The sequence below is a fragment of the Gavialis gangeticus genome, unplaced genomic scaffold, assembly GCF_001723915.1.
Source record: "Gavialis gangeticus isolate Ggan-Ray unplaced genomic scaffold, GavGan_comp1, whole genome shotgun sequence".
Taxonomy (NCBI): Eukaryota; Metazoa; Chordata; order Crocodylia; family Gavialidae; genus Gavialis; species Gavialis gangeticus.
Window position 1 is genome coordinate 56,010,103 of NW_017729025.1, and position 15,651 is coordinate 56,025,753.

General features: G+C 46.5%; 1 protein-coding gene across 9 annotated transcripts in view; it reads left to right on the top strand.

Annotated features, from left to right (window-relative positions):
- LTBP2 (latent transforming growth factor beta binding protein 2) overlaps nucleotides 1-15,651 on the top strand; it is a 150,335-nt gene that overhangs the window by 97,131 nt on the left and 37,553 nt on the right. For 8 of the 9 annotated variants that reach the window (XM_019518811.1, XM_019518818.1, XM_019518815.1 and 5 more), the window contains exon 9: nucleotides 10,197-10,271. The exons of the other annotated variant lie outside the window; for it this stretch is intronic. In XM_019518811.1, the coding sequence (XP_019374356.1) occupies nucleotides 10,197-10,271 (75 nt within the window). The remainder of the gene's footprint in view (nucleotides 1-10,196; nucleotides 10,272-15,651) is intronic. 9 annotated transcript variants of the gene reach the window in all.

The following is a 15,651-nucleotide window of genomic DNA, read 5'->3' on the forward strand; positions in this document are numbered from 1 at the left end:
GAAGATTTGTCAGGAGCATAGAGGTAGTTCTGTGAGTTATTGTTTAAAAGTGGTAATTGAATCTGTGAGAGAAGAGATGATCCAGTGAAAGGGTGTAAAAAATAACAGGATGGGCCAAGGCTATAGGTCTATAAACACTCGAACACATTAGTTTAACTAGAGTTGTTGAGCATGCTACTGGGGTGGCAGGCTAAATGAATGACCTGCAATATACAGAATGATCTAATGGCCCCTTCTGATCTTGGATACCCTAGAACTGATTTTGAAGGGAGTGATCTGAGAGGATGGAGGCATGCAAGCCAAGGGAAGGTGAGACTGAAAAGAACAAGAGATGATTGACAATATTAGAAGTAGCCAAGTAGCCAAGAAGTTGAGTACGAGAACATGAGAATAATGGCCTGGGATTTGGCCGGGAAGAGATCAAAGACTATGGAAAGCAGCCTCAGTGGAGAAGGGAGGTGAAAGCCTGACTGGACATTTGCGTTGTGTTTGTGAAGGAGCTGAGTTGCTGTGATGTGTTAGCCCAGCATAAATTCAGGCTGCCTGTAACAAAAGTCTAGGTGTTAGGACCATGCACAGCAACACACCTATTTCTTCTGATTTATCAGACTGGTTGAGACATAATTAGTTTCCATTCAGGGATGTCTTGAGTTCGTCTGTGGGGGAGGGCCAGGGAGAGAGCGAGTGTCTGTGGTAGGGGCAAGGCAAAGCTCAAGAGAAAATATAGTCTGAAGCTGGTTTCCTACTCCTAAATTTCTAGTAGGGGAAACCCCAGGCAGAGTAGGAGCTTGGACACTAACCCAGCAGGTTGTGAAGTAGTCCTAGGTGAACCTTTGCCTACACCACAGAAATGTTGGGATAAATTAGGACAGGTAGGGAGAGGGTCTTTTCTGTAGCCAAAGTATTTGTTACACCATAAGACACCTATAACTGTTTGCCAGCCTGTATTCTCATCTTACTCTGTGACAAGCCCAGAGGCCACTTCCGCAAGCTGCCTGGAAGCTGAAGCTCCAGCAGAGCAGTAATTCAATCCAAAAAGCTTCTCCAGGTGGAGGAGCCCTTCCCCCAATAACCACAGCCTGCATTCCCTGAGTGTCATGCCTGGGGGGGGCTTCTTCAGTCCAGTCCCACACTAAAGCTGCAACTCAAGCACAGCATCTATTTCCATACCTCTCTGCTACTGGGCTGGGGTCCTAAAGCAGGAAGCTTAGCAAGGTGGATGTGATAGCCATCATTCCCCTGATTGTTTTGTGTGATCAGAGACTTGGATTAGCTCAGTGATGGTGAACACCCCCAAGAGCATAAGTGCTGTGGGTTTCCTGTAGATGATGAGTGCTGCCCCTATTCTGCACCAGCAGCTGGAAGGACCAGTTCCTCCTTTCCCCCAGATAAGCTTTCAGGAGTTTTTAGCTGGACAAATCAGGTCCTTTCAAATCCCCTCCCTTTCTCATCCCACCTTCCCTTATTCAAAGTCCAAGGATGGGGGGTTGGGGGGTGGGGAGGGGTCTCAATCTAACCATGGGCCAAGAGCCAGCCAATCCTGAAGACTCCAAACCTCTCCTGCCAACCCTCCCCAGACTTGGGTACTCTAATTTCCCTATGATAGCAGCTCTTTGAAGGCCACTATTTTATTTGCATTTCTCCTGCATTTTTCAAGTTTTTGTTTTGGAGAAAAATCTGAATTTACTGGAAAGTTGGATCATGTAGTGTCTGGCCCCATGTCTGTAGCATTCCCCAGAGGGACCTCCCACCATGTCTGGCACAGCTGGCAAGGGATGGCATCTCACCCAGCTGGAGCCACAGTCATTAGCTGTGCTGAATGCTATTGCAAGCAGCATACCATTTTCTGCTCTGCACCCTTGGCAGAGACAGCTGGAATCTTCATGCAAATCAAGCCCTGGTCTGTCCTTGCCACAGGCAGATAGGGGAGAATGCAGGCAAAAGAGACTGAAAACACTTGACAGAGCCTCCAAAAGGAGCCGCTTTTACTGTTATGGCCCTGTCTGCCACAGGAGTGGGTCTCCCCATGATGGTGCACCATGGGGAGTTGTACATGTGGGAAGGAAAGGAAGCTACAGCGTTGCTTATCCAGTGGGAGCCCAGCAAACTTGAGGAATGTTCCTGATTTGCTGCATGGAAGCCTTGTTTTGCCTGTCACTCGTGAGTAACAAAGTGGGATGCAGCATCCAAGTTACACTGTACAGCAAACCCCATGAGCATATGAGGACATTAAGACAGGGGGATCTTGTACCCGTAGAAACTGCTGTGGAGGCAGAATGGAGCTACTTGTGCTAAAAGTTACCTCGGACACTGGGGTTGACACTCTGAGGCTATTGCCAGTGCCTGCAGGATGTTTACTGAGCAAAGTTGGGCCTGTCACTTCACAAGTGGTACCTCCAGTAGCACAATGGTTCTCACTGGGGCCTTAGGGAAAGCCCTGACACTGAAGAGGAAAGGTCCCTCTTTGCCATAGATCTGTACAGGACCCTTCGGCCCAGCACTGGTTGTGTAGCAGTTTTAGCTAGGCCTGTTTTTACCTTTCCAAACATAAGAACTGACATTTACTGGATCAGGCCCTAGGTCCATCATATGTAGCCTCCTGTGTCACACAGGGGCAGAGAATGGATGCTGAAAGGGAGAGTGAACTGGGTCTGACCAAGGTTCTGTCCAGTGTTCCTCTCTCACTTGCAGCCTCCAGCATTCAAGGTCTAGGCAGTTCTGATTCAGAGGCTGTACCACTGCCTCCTGTGCTCAATAGCTACTGATGCCCCTTTCCTCCAAGAATTTGTTCAGCCCCTTTTTTTAACCTGATTAAACTGCCAGCTTTCACTGTATCTGGTGGCAATAAGTTCCACACTTTAATTACATGCTGTGTGAAAAAGAACTTCCTTTTGTTGGTTTTAAACTTATGACCTGCTAGTTTCATTTTGTGACCCCTTGTTCTTGTATTGTGAGAGATGGTAACTAATAATTCCCTGTTTACTTTCTCTTCACGATTTAGTATTTTGTAAACTCTTGTCCTCCCTCAAGTATCTTTTTTTCTAAACTGAGTAGGCCTAGCCTTTTTAGTCTGTCATTATGTGGAACCCCTAGGTAATTTAACCACTGCCCAGCACTTGGTGTTATCAGTCCTGCCTTTCCTTTGCATTAAGTCAGCAAAACCAAAAGGTGAACACTGGTGTATGGGCCATTTGTTGTCTCTATATACACTACTCAGGCTTTTGCACTCTGGAGAAGTGACTCCAGCTTCAATTTATTTTCAAGTGAAGATAATGTTCGATGAGCTAAGGTCTTGCTCAGCATAATTCTGTTGTTTCACAAGACAGACAAATGCCTACTATATAGAACCACAACATGCCACTTATCATCCTTGTTGCCCTTCTCTAGTTCTTCTATAACATTTCTGAGGTGTGGGGACTGGACCAGAACTGGGCACAATATTCAAGGTGTGAGGCATTATCTTTAGGAAGCGAACTTACTCACTTCCATGCCTAGCAGTGTGTCTGCTTCTTGGGATGCAGTCTCTGGCATGGCTCCCCTTCGGAGCCCATGGCTGAGGTGGGGGTATTTGCCTTTCTGCTGGCAATGGCCTCAGCAGCTAGGGTCTGAGCTTTTTACACACAGGGAGTGTGTACAAGTTAGACTAGGCTGAAATGGCAGTGATCCTCTTTGATTCTTTGCTCAGTCTAGGAGGAGAAGATTTTTCACTCCTCCTAGTGATTTTTCACTCCTCCTAGGAGGTGGATTCACACTCTTGCTTCTCCCTGGCTTGAGTCCTTGTTTAGCCTGTTGACTAAAAGCAAAGCATGCTGAATGCTGAAGGTAGGATCTCTTGGGGGCAGAGCACTGACAAAATCACCAGCCCCGGTGACTTAGCTCATCATCTAACAGCCACAGCATTGATGCTGTCCTAGTTTTCTCATACCAGTGCTACACATTTTCCTTGTACAGCCTTGTTCCCTTGTCATTTACTGCACCATTTGATGCTTCTCTGAGTTGGTAACCTCTCCTCTTGTTAGAACCTGCCGCTCCTTCCCTCTGGAGGGCTCTGCTCCCTACTGTACACTGGCTCCCTTACATCTTATCATCAGCAATGACTCATGATCCCTGCAATGGGTGTCTGCCCTTATAGAGCTTCCTAATGATACCTGTTAAACACATCCCCATCCTGCAGCACTCAGCACACCAAATCAGCACATTGTTTTCACCTACTCTTCATTCCACAGGGCAGATTCTCCACATACATAACAGCCAGCATGAGCCCTGGCTATATGTTTGTGTGTATCTATCTCCTTTCTCTCTCAGCGTCGGGAACCCCCTCCCCCCTTCCCCCTTCCCACATCCCCCTGCCCGGGGCTTAGTTGGCTAACATTGTATCGCTTGTAACCTAGTGGTGTTCCCCTCCTCTCCCCCATCCCTCTATTGTTAGTCCCTCGCTCGGGCGCTTTGTATTTCCATCTCAGCTTTGTCATCTTTTTTCTGGATTCCCAATCCAAAACATCTACTAATAAAAGTCAATCTGTTCCTCTGTCCAGGGTGTGAGCTAATTGCACCTGGCCTCCCAGTGAGTGCTCTGAGACAGCACCCCTCTCGTTGCCCATGTGTAAGGAATGTCCCAGCTTGGGACAATCCTGTGCTTGTAGACATTATAGACCAGTGTCACTCGGAGCTGTGAGGCTGAGCTGACAGCAGGGTGGGGAAGGAGTTGCTCCTGTCAGTGGAGCTCTGGTGTGCAGCCACCTGGAGAGCAATCGCCTTTCATAGCAGAGCCTGCAGGGAGACAGGGTTTGGAGGTCAGATGCTTCTAATCTGGAGCCAGGGCTCCATGCCTTCAAACAAGCCCAAAACCCTTCTGCCCAGCAGATGCTGCTCAGCAGCTCCCTGTGTTCCCAGTTCAACGCTCCTACTCAACCTTCTGGACAGAAGCAGACATGTATAGGAGCCCAGGACCTATCTGGCTGCTGATGCTGACCCAGGCACTGCCACTTCCCAGGCTGAGCACCAAACTGATTTTCTTCCAGCCACTTCCTCTTACTAAGTTCTTGAGTAATAACCTCCTCTTTCCCAGGGCCATAAGCTGGGAGCTTTCGGGTGTCTGGTGAGTTCAGAGGCAGTTTTCCCTTTGAGGATTCCCCCCGTTGGCTTTCCAGTGACATCAGATTTTAAGGAAGGAAATAGCCCTTTACTTAAGTAACCAAGTACAAGCTGAGCATTAATGCACATCCTCCTGTAGCCATTTGCTGACTTTTCTCTGTGGTCATATCCTGACAGAACGAGAGCAGCCTCTGGCCAACACTTCAGAAACTGCATCTCAGTTGCCCTTGGTACAGCGAGAGGTGCTCACATTACATTAGTACGACAGGGTTTGGGAGCAGGGCTTATTTACTAGATTAAACTGTTCTTTTACAGTTTCACAAATAACCTGCTGCCTTACCAAGCAACTCTGTGAATCTGAATTATACTGATGCTGAGCTGGTGTTCAAATAATGTTCTCAGTATTTTTTTTTACTCTATTCATTATATTTTCAGGGCGGGGGTCTGTTTTTCTCTACAGACTTTCTGGAGAAGCAGCTACCGTTTGACTGCTCACGTACCACATTGCTGTGTATCTTATCAGTGATCACACAGTGCCAGGGCCAACAAATGTTTCTTGATACATTTAATGTCCTCACCCAGCGTACGGATGGCACAGTAGGACTGACTAGGAATCTCCCAGCAGTCCCAGTCCCAGTGTAGGTTGGGCTAGAGATTTGTTTTTTTCTTTATTCACATTTTGGAACTTGAACCCTACCTAGGGTCCTACCCAGCCCCTGCAATCCTGATGGCTATGCCCCCAGCCCCCAGGCTGCACTGGCCAGGCGCAAGCCTCACCAGCTTTCAGATATCCCCAAAGCATCTCTGGTTGCTGCTTGGGGCTGAGCTGGAGAGGTGGTGAATGGACTTCTGTTCTGGGTCCTTTCTCTATTGAAGCTAAGCTTACAGGAGGCACAGGTTCTCTCTGCTTCCCATAGAGTCTCACTCACCAAAGAAGTAATTTAATGTAGCCACAGATCCTGAGTACTGTCTCCCTTGCATCTTTTAGAAGGTGCTGAACAGTTTGATGTTCTCTTGTCTTTAGTTTCCTGAACTTCTCACCTGGGAGTGAAGTGATAAACAATCTCTTACAGACTGGTTCTGCAAGATGTTGCCTGTGGTGAACATAGAGCTGTCTTAATGGTCTTTATTGATTAATTTGGGAAGCCCCAATATGCAAGTTGCTTCATGCCACCAAGGGCTTGCAATATGATGGCAGACATGATACCAGGTGTGAGAACTATAAGTGCTAGACAAGGCATAGGGGGCAGTATGGCCACATGGCTATTCAACTATTGTGCATACATCTTGTTCCCACTTACACTCCACAGCATGTTAAAAATAATTCCCACCCCCTGTGCACAACACTCATGCTTGTCTTTGCTTAGACCCCAGCCCTCATCCTCAAAATTCACTTTCTTTCACTCCAAAACATGGTGCCTGGTTTTTGCCTCTTTGGAATTTATAGGCTGAGTTTTACTTGCCTGTAAAAAGTTTTGTGAGATTTAATTGTGACGGTTATAAGCCATTTTTAAGCCCACAAAACTATTTTAAGCAACTATTTAAATTTTCTCTCAGGAAATCATGTGCAGCCAGAGCAGAAAGAGCCTTGTAAAAAGGAGGAAAAGTTAATAAATGAGCCCTTGGCTGTTATTCCAGCACCTCATCAAGGGCCTGTGTCATTCATTCCACTTCCATGTTCCTTGTCATATGCCACTGGATGATCCAGGCAGGGGACCTGAGACGTTGTGGTGATGGAGAGGTGACTGATCTCAGGTGTTAGAATTGTATCATATAGCTGTCACCTACCAACAGGATCCAACAACTTGGAAAATGCAGCTAGGCCAGTACTCAAGTACTCCCTGGGAATCTTCAAACTTCATAAGTCAGCAGACTTGGGGCAGCTTCTCAGCTCTGAGCCCCAGGCTTCCTCAAAAGTGTTGTTAATGTATGTAGGAGATACCTCTTAATTGTACTACCCATGTGCTCAGGCTATTGAGACTATTTTTAAACAAAATTTCCCGATCAGAGGCAGGATGCAGCATCATCTCCTATCAATGAGGATAGAAATATGTAAGGACCCAGGGCCTGATGGCCTTTCTAATCTCCTGCTTATCCGTGGGCCCACACTTATGTGATGGGTCATTGGATGGGTGAGGGGATTATAGCTCTCTTGACCATGTGTAGGACCTTTGTGATCCTGTTGTAATTTATTTCACAATGGTAGACAAACATTTGTCGGTGCAAGGCTGGGTCAGGGGGTTGGAATGCACCTATGGTTGATGCAGTAATTCCATATCATGCTCTGTGACATTCACTGATGGCTTCCAGTGCATCAATCAAAAGGTCCCTTTGTATGGGGCAAGTTCTGCAGGGGAGGGGACATATAGGTCTCCACCAGGACTGCAACTGCTGGATGAATGCTGCTGAGGAAGGGCACCACTTCCATGTGTTTAAAGTCTGACTTTCCCACATCCCTCATTAATCTCCAGCATGATCTATGCTGAACCTCAAGTTACACCTGATACCATATCCAACAAGTATACTTGCATAGCTCTTAAGTGTGACTTTAACCTCCTGGGCAGTGGTGTACCGTGGGTCTCCAGCGCCCAGGGGCCAATGCATGCATTTGCGCTTCCCCCTGCCATCCATGCCCAATTGCTGAGTGAGGAGGAGGGGGTCCCCTGGCAGCCAAGCCCGGAAACACTGGTGGCAGAACTGGAAATGCTGGCAGCGAAACCAGGAGTGCCACCAGGGGACCGAGTACCCCCTGGAGGGCCCACTTGGTACTCCTCCCTGCCCCCCAGCTGGTGCCCAGGGGCATGGCCTCCCCTGCCCCGCCCCCCTCCATTGATACATCAATGCTCCTGGGGTCTTGCATCTTGAACAAAGCATCATTATGCTTTGTGCTCTGAAAGAACTTTCCATTAGAGCAGTGGTTTTCAACCTATGGTCTGCAGACCCCTCGGGGTCCACAGGGTATGTCTAAGGGGTCCATAAAAGATTACTATGATCAATCAAAAGTATGTGAATACCCACACTAGGAGAATAGAAATTGTTCTAATGACCAGTTCCCACTGCTCTAGTCTCTAGCTGATGTGGCTTCCCAGTGGGAAGGGTCCTTTCTTCTGCTACCCCTAATGACATGACAGGAGAATCATTACTTTGTATGTATTCTTTGTCTCTAACTAGTCTAGTCTCAAATTGTGGGTTTCATTCATCTGGAGCTACTCCGCCTAAGTGCCACTTGTTCACATGATTTACAGGAAAATGTCACAAGTGGGTTCAGATTCATAGCTGAGCCCAGTTTTTTGAGGATCTGAGGCTTACAGCACCAAAGACATGGATTTGTGCCCATCTGGATGAGCCTTGCATGGCTGAATCTTCATGCAGGATTCTGTGCCTTGCTGCAGGTGGTGTGGATGAATCAGGATCTTGCATGTCACATTATTCTTGGTCAGGCCATGCTTCAGGGAAGCCATGTTGTCAGGCCTGGCTGTTTATGGGATGATGATAAGATAACCATGTTGTAGAGAGGTGTTGCTGTGTTTCATCTGGAAGAATTTGGATTCTTCACTTTGGGACTTGACCTCAGCTTACATTAACACTGCCTAGAAAGGGATAAGATGGCAGCTGTCCTTCTTCTGTGGATTCTTAGTTCTTCCAAATGCCCTGCCCACAGGAAGCTCTAGGACAGAATGAGGCTGACCGCTTGTTTATCATGAAAAGAAATGGGAAAAGTCATTACATTATTAGAGCATCTTTCAAAGAGGAAAATCCTAACTCCCAAATACTTGAATTCTTGTGAAAGCCTCTTGTCATGGGAAAGTCTGAGAAAAGTCAAACAAGCACCCTTTATGTTATCATAAAATCAGTGTTATGATAAGAATGATAATAAAAATGATGTAACCCCCTTTGCTTATATATGATGATAATCTAAAACCATGCAGAAACCCAAACATCTGCATAGGGCTAAAGTTCAATAGTTAGGGGAATCATGGTCAGTATGTCTTAAGCTGAGGGGATGAAGGCCAGAGGTGGTATTTTCAGTATTCCCTAAAACCCACTTTCAAAAGTAACCTAGTCACCTAGAAGTCTCAGTTTAATGCAAAGTCAATGGGACTTAGGCACTAAAGACACAGAGGTTTTGGAACATGTTACCATAGGGCTTGTTATGAAAATCTACTCTGAGTTATGGCATATTCAGCCTTAGTCAGAACCTAGCCCTCTTTTTGGAGATTAAAGATGAACAGCTTAACTCCTAAGCATGTCTGGCAGCTGGGAAACTGACTGATGCTTGCACATCCTTCATTGTGAAGTGGATACTCTAAAACAGCTGCTATTCAGACACTTCACTTTTCTCTCTTGTCCCCTATGAGGCCAGCTGCGTTTACTTGAATATAGCTATATTCATCCTGACCTTTCATATATGCAGAGTAGCCTAAACAGAGTTTTAGATTTAAATAACACAAGACACAGTCATGTCAGTGGCAGAAAAGAGAAGCACTGGTCCTTGTTCTATAGATCCTTCCCTTAGAGACTACCCTTTGCAATCAGTGGGAATGCTGTGACCAGGGGTCTTCTGAAATTTAGTCTGTTATATAGTGAGTAACAACTGCTTGAATAGTAGTTGGAAAAAATTCAAGTAGTAGGCAAGGGACAGAGAGATTTTCTAGAAATGTGGGGGAGATTCAGAGGCTGAGAACAAGGTCACAGACCAGACAAGAGATTTGAAAAGGGATGGAGATGATGTCGAGGGGCAGCTCCAGAGACAGGCTAGTGTAGTTCAGGAGAAGGCTCACACACCAGCAGCAGAGTGGTTGAGTGCAAGGCTGAAGAGGAAGGCATTAGACTTAGGTGAGTGTGTGGGGGATGGTGTTTGATCAGCTGTATGCCCTTGTCAATTTTGTGACTACCACTGAACAATGCAGCATGCATGCGAGCTAAGATCATGGCAGGAAAGGTAGGATCAGGGATACATTAAGCATACATTAAACTTAATGGGATCAGGGATACATTAAGCTAGTGAGTAAAAATCAGAGGTTTGAGTTAAGGTGGAAGGAAGAGGACGTGGAATTATGGAGTTTTGCCATAACTCCTTAAGCTATATGTTTTCTTCCTAGCTCATCCAGTGATTGAGTATGGATACCTGGAATGTCCCCAAGGGTACAAGAAGCTGAATCAGAGCCACTGTCAAGGTAAGGCCCCATTTCTAGTCTACTATATGTCAGGCAGAACAAAATATAGATAGGTAGGAACCCTAAAACAGATCAATTGGCAAAATTATATTTGAAGAATGAGTGTCTTAAAAGTGTGAAAAAATAGTTACATTTTAATTGTATGTAAATATTGCATGACTGAGAGCTTGAATGGCTGATTAACAGCAATATCAGCATAGCAAAAGTCACCTGATACATTGCGAGAACAATCTTAACTCTGACCCACCAGGTACATTTGCTAAGTCCCAGTCTGTGCATAAGTTGGTGATCTTTATGTCTATGTTCAGTACATACTTAGTAATGTTAAACAGAAGGGATGTGTATGTTTCTTGAGGCAACTCTACCTCTTGGTTACTAAAGAAGCTTTGTATGGGAGTTTGTTAATTTTTTTTTCAGGAAAGGGAGCTGTGACCATGAAAGTGAGTTCGTGCATACATCTTTCTATACTGAGTACATAAACTTTCTACAGTATGAGGCTCCTCAGAGTCTGTTTTAAACTGGGGTAGTCAGTTTAAATCTCTCATCCCCAAAGCCCCCTCTGCCCCCACTCAGGGCAACGATGTCTCTGTACCACTCATTATGTATATCCTCGTTGCTTCATATCAGGCAATAAAGCTTGTGTTTTCCACATTCTGGTTGAAATCTAGAACTTCCTGATTCCATTTTCATGATTCATAATAATCTAAGAAGTGGCAGCCAAAAATGCATCAAAGAGACTGGGTCTAGTCCAAGCAAGCCCACAGCCAGTAGTCCACTGACTCACCTTCTCTAGCAGGGACTTTCCATCATGTTTAGTTGATGAGTCAAACTTGAGTTTTCCCACAGAGTCTTGTGGGACAGTTTTCACGAAGGTAGTGGCTTTGATTCCCCTTGATGGTTTGACTGTGTTTTTTTGTATGACTTGTAGCATTGGGTGTGTGTCAGGAGGGAAGAAGGTGTAGTTGGGAGATGTGATCTGGAGCCACCCCAGGGGTCTTTCTGAGCCAGGCAGAAGACATACTGTCCTGCAGGTGCTCCGTTGCCTTGAGGTGCCATCTGCATTCACATTCATGTGTTCTTGCTTTGGCCATGGGATGTGTTCTAGGAACTTCAGCACTAGCTCAGAATCTGAATTGAAAGACCAAGAATGCAATTTGTCTGATAGAGCATCAGAGAGGAACCATCCAGGTTAGCTGAGATCCTCACCAGCAGAGTGAGTGTGATGATGAGAGCTTAATGTGTTTTCTTAAGACAATTGTCCATGAGATGGGAGCTCAGCTGTCAGGAGGCCAAGATACTGTGTGATTAACTGAGCTTTGGCTTTGTAGGCTCTTGTGCAAGCATTGATGAGGGAAAGCAGCAGTATTCTAGCCAAAGCTAAGGGGACCTTGGGAAACCTCCTGGCTCTGATCTGTACATCCAGCAAGCCAATGTGGGTTTCCCTTGTTCCCTTGCTGCAGACAAACAAATTACCTGTCTCCATTTCCAAGGATACTTCCTGTCCTTTTCTTGCTGTGGACCATAGTGCAACCTTGAAGAGGCAAGCCTGTTACTGTGTCCAGTCAAGAACAGTGGAACGATCCAGCACTAGTTGGCATTACCTTGAGGCCATCTAAACAGACTGCAGGAAACACTATCCAGACTCATTTCTCTGGAGGTCAGCTGGGCTGCACACCATGAATACTCCAGAGCCAATAGTTGGAAGCTGGAGCTGCTGTGTCTCCAGTGGATTTGCTGATTGCTGTTGACTACTGATGGGCTGAGGGCTTCAGCTCTGCTATTCACAAAACCAGTGCAAGTGCTGGAGAAGGAGCCTTCTGGTGCTCCCCTGCATATGACTCTGTGCATCAGGGAACATGGCACTGGGAGGAGAAACCCAGCTGCTAGGCCTACAGTTGTCTTGCAGGCCTGGGTGGGAAAAGATAGAGACCCCTCCTCTGACTGAGCTACAAGTCTTGTTGCTGCCAACTGAAATATGCAGGAGGACTGAGAGCACATCATTGCCAGGATTACCCCAGAAGGTTCACAGGGTCTTGGGATGATCTCAGTGACCATGCTGGTGCCCATACCCTGCTGCAGAACATACCAAGGGCACTGGGCAGAGAATGCATGGGAGCTGTGGAGCCTGGCACTTGCTCATGCTCATCTTTGACTTGGACTCAGTTTACTCATCAAACACTGATATGCTTGGCCCTTCTATAAACTAACCAGGACCTCTGCTGTGTGTTGTAAGTTCCAGCAGACTCCCCTCTGCTGCCTGTCCCTGGACCCTGAGTCAGGAGGTTTTTTGCACTAACAGGCCTGTACAAAGTAGAAGAAAATGGCTAGGTTCCTGACTGGGGACAGCAACTGGATTGCTTGCAGCTCTGGCCTTGTAGGTTCCTCTTTTCTCTGAGCCCAGTTGTTATGGGTGCAGCCCCAGTGCCAGCACACAGTTGGGGACTGGGGAGGAGGGGGCATGTGGTGTAGGGCTGACAGCACTTCTGGGAGATTTCCATTCTACTTAGGGCAGCCTCATTGCACTGCCAGAGGAATACAAGGTAGTTGGAGTGGGGCCAGGATCTAGCCCTCTGTTTTAAATTAGGCATGCAAAAGCCCAGCCCTTGCTGCTGGTGTAACTTGTGCGGTTCATTACTCTAATACTTTATATCCTTCAGCTTGTTCAGATGCTAGGTGACTCAGATCCCTTGGGACTATGTCAGTATGACAAGCTAGTCAAGCACTGCCAGCTCACCAGAGAGAATAAGCCCTATGGCCTCTACTGAAAATAAAGCCCCTGCCTGAGATAGGGGTCCAGGCAGGCCTGGGGTTTGGCCCTCAGAACATACAGGTCATAAATTCTGTTCTGGATGAATAGCAGGGTGCTGCAGTGCCTGCTGCTCTCCCCACTGCTTTTTGCTCCAGCAGGATGGGAGAAGGCCCAGAAATGGCAGAGAGATGGTAGATCAGGGACTTAGTGTTATGTACAGATTTTCTCTTTTTTCCTGTGGTGGGAGGTCATTTTCAATCATTTGAAGGAGCCTCTCTGCAATGAAGAGGATGAGCCCTTGGGTTTTAAACAGTTCTCTACCATATGGCAGCTCAGCTGGTCCTCTGTCAGCGGAGCAGAAGGCAAGTCTCCTGCCTATCAGTGCTGCAGCTCAGGCTGGGGATGTCATTTGACAGCTGGAGAATCCTAGTCCCACCTCTCCCACCAATTCACTGTGGGATCTCAGCGCGGTTCCTTTCCTGTGATAAGGCAAGGAATTTTCTAAATAAAAATATGTCTCTCTCTCCTTGTTGTTTATGTCTACATTTGATATGATGCCACACCAGAAATCACTGGTGAAGCTGGTGTTGAGCAGAACTGTAAAGTGGGTGAGAAGGGAGATGGTGATGTCTATGTCCAAAGGGGAATCAGCTTCTCAGCTGTCTCTCCACTGTCTCTCAGCTTGGCATTTGCTTTCTGAAGAAACTGATTGTATGTCTCTAGATATCTGCCTTCTCTGTGTACCATGCAGCGGTGAAGATTTTGCTGGAGAGCAAGGTCTGCTTGCAGTTGGTCCTTCCCAGTGGTAATGGCACTAAGATTTTCTCTGAGGGGTTTGGGTGAGGCTGACTGCAATATCTTGGTCTTAAGGCCTTGTGAGTTCTATAGTTTATCTCTAACCTCTGCCTGGAATACAGGCCACAGGGAATGATTAAGCTGCCTGCCCCAGACTGGCACTTCCAAAAGCAGTATCTCCAGTCACAAGAGGTGGCACCAACCCATTGGCTATTACTTACACCTAGACTTTTGGGGCACCTTCTCACTAATTCTGGCTGAGCAGTGATGCTTCCAGAAATTTCATTGTATAAATGACTGCTTATGGCAAAGGGGTGTAGGTAAACTGCCACCCCAGTGTATGGTCCCTGGGTTACAAGGCTTGTACTGTATCAGTGCAGAGACATATTACCCTTCATCTGGGTTTCAACTTGTACAATCTAGGCTCTTGAGTGAAAAGTACAAGCCTTGCTAGTTTTCTCTTGCTCTAGGAAGGGGATGCTGGGTCTGTCTGAAGCCAGCAGAAGGGTTTAGATGCCCAGTGTGGTGGTGAGGAGAGAGATCCTAAACCATGGCCTATGTACCATGGGAACTATGTGAATTGTGTGTGTTCTACCAAGTCACTTCATACCCATTTCTTAAGAAAGCAGTACACAGCCAGCAGTTTGGGAGCAGCAGCAATAGGGGAATGGGCTCTTGTCTGCTGTATTCTGTGACTCTGCTTAGTCATAGATTTCATAGATGTTTAGGGTTGGAAGGGACCTCAGTAGTTCGACCTCCTGCCCTGAGCAGGAAAGAGTGCTGGGGTCAGATGACCCCACCTAGGTGCTTGTCTAGTCTACTCTTAAAGACCTCCAAGGTAGGGGAGAGCACTACCTCCCTTGGAAGCCCATTCCAGATTTTGGCAACCCTTACCATAAAGAATTTTTTCCTAATGTCTAATCTAAATCTGCTCTCCATCAACTTATGGTTGTTGTTCCTAGTAACCCCAATGGGCACCCTGGTAAACAGAGTGTACCCTAGTCCTTGCTCCTCCACAAGATGAATTTGTACACAGCCACAAGATCCCCTCTCAGCCTTCTTTTGTGGAGGCTGAAGAGATTCAGGTCTCTCAATCTCTCCTTGTAGGACCTTACCTGCAGGCCCTTAACTGTATGAGTAGCCCTCCTCTGGACCCTCTCAAGGTCATCCACATCCCTCTTGAAGTATAGTCATTAGGTCACTGATGGATAGTGGTTGTGATGACTGGAACCAGGATCAGGACTGAAGTCTCTGTCTCCCATTGTGAACATAGTGATAATAATGTGTACTTACCTGATGCTTCTGAGATTGATTTAATATTGTTAAGTGACTATTGCTGTCCCTAGGGGTGTTATTACCCCTGTGGTGCAGAGGGCCCAGACAAGAGATGGAACCTAAGGCTAGAAGAGGCCTTCTAGGTCCACAGGGTCATACACTATAATCTGTCTCATAAATCAATCAAGCTCTGTCTTTAAAACCAGGGATTTTTTTTGCCCTCACTACTCAGATTGGATGGCTGTTCCAGAACCTCTCTTCTCTGGTGGTTAGAAACCTAATTTCCAGCTTAAATTTCTTCATAACCAGTTCATGCCAATGTTTTTGTGTGCCAGCACTGTCTTTTAGCATGAATAGCTCTTTCCCCTCCCTGGATGTATTTATAGACAGCAATCATACCCCTCACAGCTTTCTTATTGCTAACTGAAACAAGATGAGCTCTTAGCCTGCTTCCTCTTGTGTGACAGGCTAGCAATTCCCCTTATGCCCCTAATAGTTCTTCCCTACACATGTTCCAGTTTGAATTCAGCTTTCTTGAACCTGGCTGACCAGAAATATACA